This window comes from Python bivittatus, unplaced genomic scaffold (genome assembly GCF_059951505.1).
Source record: "Python bivittatus isolate LINGU-HERP-01145 unplaced genomic scaffold, Pbiv_v1 ctg000340_np1212, whole genome shotgun sequence".
Taxonomy (NCBI): domain Eukaryota; kingdom Metazoa; phylum Chordata; class Lepidosauria; order Squamata; family Pythonidae; genus Python; species Python bivittatus.
Genome location: NW_028277056.1, coordinates 9,682,552 through 9,688,551, shown reverse-complemented (window position 1 = coordinate 9,688,551; position 6,000 = coordinate 9,682,552). Strand labels below are relative to the sequence as shown.

The following is a 6,000-nucleotide window of genomic DNA, read 5'->3' as shown; positions in this document are numbered from 1 at the left end:
AGGGTATGCAGATGGAAAGAAATGATCATCAAAGTCATCCCCTCTCCCCAAAACAGGTTTCCAATATAACCACCAAAGCAATCTTCAGGACTGCTGAGAAGAGGATGAATAATGGGATTTCCATAAGGATTCCAACTAAACAGAGGTTCCTTAAAAGAAATTTAGCTTTATTAAATTAATTCAAGAGTTATAAGCAAATATTTAAATAATCAGGAATGAAAGTCTGTAGAGCTCACTGTTTATTTCCAACTTTTCCAGTCAAAACAATAACTTCAGTCCTTCATTTTTTAATTCTTTCATGTTACACAAAAATCCATCATCACTATGAATTTGGTAGAAGTGCTTCCTGCAAGATACACTGCTAAAGATTTTCCAGTGAATTACATAGGAAAGTCCTAATGCCTAACATGTATACTAGATCCTAACTCCTAAGCATATTTATTTGGAAATTTTGTTGTTGAAGCAAAGAGGTTTTTTTTAAAAAAGGGACTTCCCCTTCTTTTCCATAATTCCAAGGAGGATGTACACTCACCTGATGAAGGAATGCGTTCCCTAGCAAGGGAAATGAACACCTCCCATCTTCTTACAATAACAACAACGCAGGAAATATATCATTCTCTCTCCCCCTCTCTTTTGCTATCTCTGGCAATCATATTTTATTTTCACACAACATGCTTAAATCTCTGTTAAAGATCAGCCTTCCCTCGCCCGATTCCCTCCAGACCTGTTGGATTTCAACTCCCATTTGATCATGTTAGAGAATTATGCTTTTGGGGGGCACCAGGTTGGAGAAAGCCATTATATGTATAAATAGGAGGCAAGACTAAAAATGTAAAAACTGTTTATAGACATGTTATCCCCTGAACTGGAGAATCAAATTGCATTGCACATAAAGTATTTGCAACTCCCACTCAAAAGTTTGCCACAATGTGCAAAGTTCAACACCTTTTTTTCACCAGTGTTTTACCCAGAGTAAGATGGGTTTTTCCCCAGTGAAAGGGAGAGAGAGACAGAGAGACAGAGAGAGAGAGAGAGAGAGACAGAGACAGAGAGAGAGAGAGAGAGAGAGAGAGAGAGAGAGAGAGAGAGAGAGAGAGAGCGAGCACTTGTTCTCTCAGACATAAGTGTCTCCCTAAAAGTCAGTTTTCACTAACACACATCTGACACAGCTCTAGGAAACATCTATGATAATGGATGAAATCAGTGGGTTTTAGAACTCAATCTTCTGTGAGTTGCAGTGGCACAGATGATTTTCAGTTGCTGAAGTGATTCTATTTCAATAAAGCTCAACAACGTTCTGCTACAGGCAATTTGAGCCTACCTGAAAAAATCTTACAATAAATATAGTAAGCTTTATGAAGAAACATTAAAAAAAGATCTAGGCTCAAATATAAAGATCTGCCTTAATCCAAAAAGACCATTAATCCTTGCAAAGTTTAAATCCTTCATTTGCATCTCTCAGACTAATGAGTCTGAGAATGCTGAAGAGACTTCAGAATGAAGCCAACTAGGAAACAGATACTTCCACAGGAGAATGCCCATGCATTTCCAAACTTGTTTCCCTGGGTCTTCCCTTTTGTTATGTATCCCAAAATGGCTTTTTTGCCTTGGCACCTGGCTATCTTACAGGACCACCTGCTCCAACCTGAATCAGCTGAACTTACCAAGGTTATCTAGGGAGAAGCTCCTGGTGGTCCTTTACTTCCAGATGAATGGAGCGAAAGCTAGAAGACACTGCTTTTCAGTGGCAGCACCAATGCTTTGGAATGGCCACCGAGGGGAGTTTGGATCAGCCCCCTCCCTGATGCCTTTTAGAAAGATTTTAAAAACTGAGCTCCCTTGGGGGAAGAGTTCCAGCTTAGTTCATGACTTGCATCTTCTTTTATTCTAGGCCTTCATTTTATTTTTGTGATTGTGGCTGAGATGATTTATTGGTTTATGATTTTATGGTTTAATTTTTTATGTTTAATGTACCTTGGAGGTTTAAATTAATTTTTGCATCATGGAAGCTGCTGAGAGTTTTTGGATTGCAGCGGGATATAAATGTGATCGATCAATCAATCAATCAATCAATCAATCACACAATAACTATAAGCATCCAAAAAACTTGGGTCTGTGGTACATCATAAATCTCTCCCTCCTCAGCTCCAGTCAGCTGGAATCCTCTGCACTTGGTCCCTCCCCCCCATTCCCCTTCTTTCTATCCTTTCATGCTACCCTCCCATACTGTCCTAAGTAAAAAAGAGTATGAGGAAAATGCTCCAACTCTTGGGCATTGCTAAGCATCGTTCTGGCTCCTTCACACCCAGTGCAGACTACAGATGACCTCTACCCCCTCCCTCAGATTTCCCAGCCACCAAGTTAATTTCTTGATGCCATAAAAGCTTTTCTCTTCAAGAAATTATGGAGGATGTTCAGATGAAAGAAATACTGATGTTTGTAGATAAAATTAAAAATAAATGCTGACCAGCCATTAACATATGCCCAAAGGGGATTCTTATACTATTTTTATTTTTTTGATACTGGTATTGTACCAGTATCGAGGTTCCTCCAACTATTTCAGCAGACTTCATAGTCACAGGCAAACACATGAGATGGAAGTTGGATAGATCCCTGAGTTCTAGGTTTACTTTTGCGACGTACTTGCTCTATAGCTCTTCATAGGCGATACTGATCAGGTGGTTCACTACTCACCACTACATGGGACATTCAAAATTTCTGCTCATTTAGCAGTTGACCATGCATCACTTCCATCACACAACTGGCAGTGACAATATTAGTAATGCAACCATCAGATTTAAACAACCTTTTGGTCCACACCTCAGGGCGGGAGTGGATTCAAAATGGTTTGACAAAACTGGAATTAAAATCTAGCACATGAGGAAAAAAAATTAAAGATAATACTGAACAACAAGCATGATCAATAGTCTCTTAAAAGACTGACATATCATTTCATTCTCCCATGAAAATAATAAATACAGTCAGTCCAACAACAACTGGAGCATAATATAAGAGCAAACTTGGATTGAAATATTGTTTCAGACCGGAAAGAGAAAGAGCTGCTCCAAGGTATGATGTGATATAGATAATAGTCCAGGAACATTTTTTCCATCCCACTTCCCTTATAACATCCATCCTGAATGACAGTTCTGACAAATTCCTTCGGATCAAAATAAAGTCTTATGCTACTATTGTTAGTGAATGCAACAACACTGTTATAGTGAATGAAATAAGAATACTGGGTAATTTTTGTGCATATTCACAATCATACAGTAGATGGAAAAATAGTTTACAGAAATTTAATCTACTTCCGAACAATCTCTCTCTCTCTCTCTCTTTCTGGTACTTTTGATCACAGATATTTCAGCTTTTGTCAAAGCATATGTATCTGAATAGCTTTTTTTGGATCTCTCAAATGCTTTAAAAATCCCTCACTGCAGTTCATGTGCAGCTGTATTAAGATGACTGTTAAACCAGAATCAGATAATCAAATGGGAATGTGGCAAACAAGAGAAGTGGCTTTGTGCAATGACCAGCTTACATAAAATATCATGTCCTGATCTGTCTACAATGCTTTCAGAAAATCAGCTAAAACAGTCTGTAGAAGTAGGTATCACCAATGTTCTTAACATATTCACCTGTTTTATTTTATCCATTATTTTATTTTACCCATTAAATGTAGGGACTTGGATTCACTTTAAAGGTTACTGGAAACCAACATTACACTCAAGTTTATAAAATCATGACAGTTGTATATTCAGGGGCAGATCCACTTTCTCAAGAACTTTGTTTGAATATTTTAATTTTTTCTCTTCAAATCATGTACTGCAAAAACAGAAAACTGCTATATTCCATCTGGCGGTGATAGTTTTCTATTATTTTTACAAGATCTCTTAAAAAGGCTAAATGCCCAACCCCCCCCCCCCAATCTCTCAACGTGCAACTGGATTTTGTAGAGCTGATACTCTTAGAAGGCAGTGTTCAAAGCTAAAGTTGGATATAAACAGTGCAGTTATATAAATAAGGTACTGATATTGCCTCTTTAAACAATTGTCAGAACCATAATAATCTTTTTTTAAAAAAAATCTATCTAAAGAAATTTTTTTCTGCTAGAATCTGATTTGGAACTATAGCATACATATACATATATGTTTCATGTATCTTTTATTTCTAAATGTAAAAATATCATTTTTAAAAAGGCTACTTACTGGAATGAATCAAAGTGAATTGTGGATGCATACCTTTGAAACCATATCTGGGCATTTTTAAAAATTTTCTCTTTCATATATTAATCCATTGATATATAATGCAATTAAAAAATCTACCAGTGTCAACCAGCCACAGTGATCCAGAGCTTCTATCTAAGAAGGGAAGTGGAATTAAGCCACACCTTGCAATGGTGTTTCAGTATTTTGATTGTGTAACATAATTCACTGAAACAATACTGATGTGGAACACAAGCACTCTTCCATCTATTTGACTGTTAAGTTAATTAACTCTTTAGGACAGCCATTGGTGAGACATAATGTATGTCTCATAATGTATGTACATAATGAACTTGATGTATCAGTTCCAAGACTTTTCAATAGGTATCTCTGGTGGAACAGTGGTGTATCTTGGATCGAGTTTTGGAATGAAATCCTTAAAATGCATAGATGCTTCAGTACCAAATACATCCAGTATTTTTCTGTTCATGAGAGCAAATCTAGAAAATGAAAGATCCAAAAGTAGTTTAATATATAAGTCAGGGAATAAAGCAACATAAAACAAGATTACGATTAGAGTGGTATAAATTAAACTTCCACTGGCAAAGCTTAAGAAATTAAGACTATGTTTATCCCACTGAAAAACAATCATGAAATTATATATTTATTAAGATAAATATAATCAACATTCTATTATGTTTATATGCCATTATGGGGAAATGTCAAAAATATTTTCAAATAAGCCCAACTAAAATGTTCTTTATATTAAGTCTTAAGTTGGGAATGTGTATTTTGTTAAAGGCCTTTAAAAGTTTGTACATTTGAATTTTTTCTCCAATGATTCAAATGAACTCTTTTATTTGACTTCTTATATGAGACCAGCAAACTTTCAGTGAGCGTTAATGTCTGTTAGTCAAGCAGACCAGAAAAGGTTGCAATCTGAAATACTCATATTCTATTTCTCTTTGGGACTAATGAAGGTAAAAATCACATGCAAACTAAAATTGTGGTAAAAATGACACTTTTTGTCTGAGTCACTGCTCTTTTTGGACACAACTACAAATCTTACATACTGAAGGATAATTCTGTTCATGTAAGCGGTGAAAGAACTTTAGATTATAAGCAAAACTGGAAAACTTAAGAGAAAACCCAGCCTTCATGTAAGCTCTCGAATGTTTTTATTTTAAAAAAAATTATGTGAATTGACAGTCTCATCATTTAACACAAAATCCATTCATAGCAGACTTAAAAAAGAAAGTCTGGCATTTACAATGCTTGTTACAGAAGTGGACAATTGTAACCACTTAGCGTTACTCACCTTCCTTTTGTTAATCGCAGTAGGAATTTCCAGTATGAAGGTCTCAGGTTCTGAACTTCCATCACAGCCTAAAACAAAAACTCTGGCTTTAACTTGGGAATTAAATTAAATTAAATTCTAATTTTTTAATTGTGTTATAGCCACCCACTTCTTTAAACTCTGGGTGGCTTACAAAATCCAAAAAACAATTAAAACAGTTAATAAGCAGCCAGGACTAAAACAACCAGAACAATAAATAGCACAAATATGACAGAGGCCCCTCAAATACATGAACATACACATTAACCCCAGGCCTTGGACCAGAGACAGGCCTTAAGGCTTTCTGGGACCCCGGGAGAATGGGCAACCATCCATATTTCTGGGGGGATGATATTCCAAAGGGCAGGGGCTGGAGCAGAAAAGGATGCTTCCTTGGGTCCCTCAAGATGGCAACATTTAATTGAAGGGCTCTGGAGTGCACCCATTCTGTCCAAATGT

General features: G+C 36.4%; 1 protein-coding gene across 2 annotated transcripts in view; it reads right to left on the bottom strand.

Moving 5' to 3' along the window:
* Window positions 1-224: 224 nt before the first annotated feature.
* Window positions 225-6,000, bottom strand: part of TMEM135 (transmembrane protein 135) — a 164,038-nt gene continuing 158,262 nt past the window's right edge. For both annotated transcript variants that reach the window (XM_088140544.1, XM_088140545.1), the window contains 2 exons: window positions 5,524-5,591; window positions 225-4,705 (listed from right to left, as the gene is read on the bottom strand). In XM_088140544.1, the coding sequence (XP_087996670.1) occupies window positions 4,567-4,705; window positions 5,524-5,591 (207 nt within the window). In that variant the 3' untranslated portion in view covers window positions 225-4,566. The remainder of the gene's footprint in view (window positions 4,706-5,523; window positions 5,592-6,000) is intronic.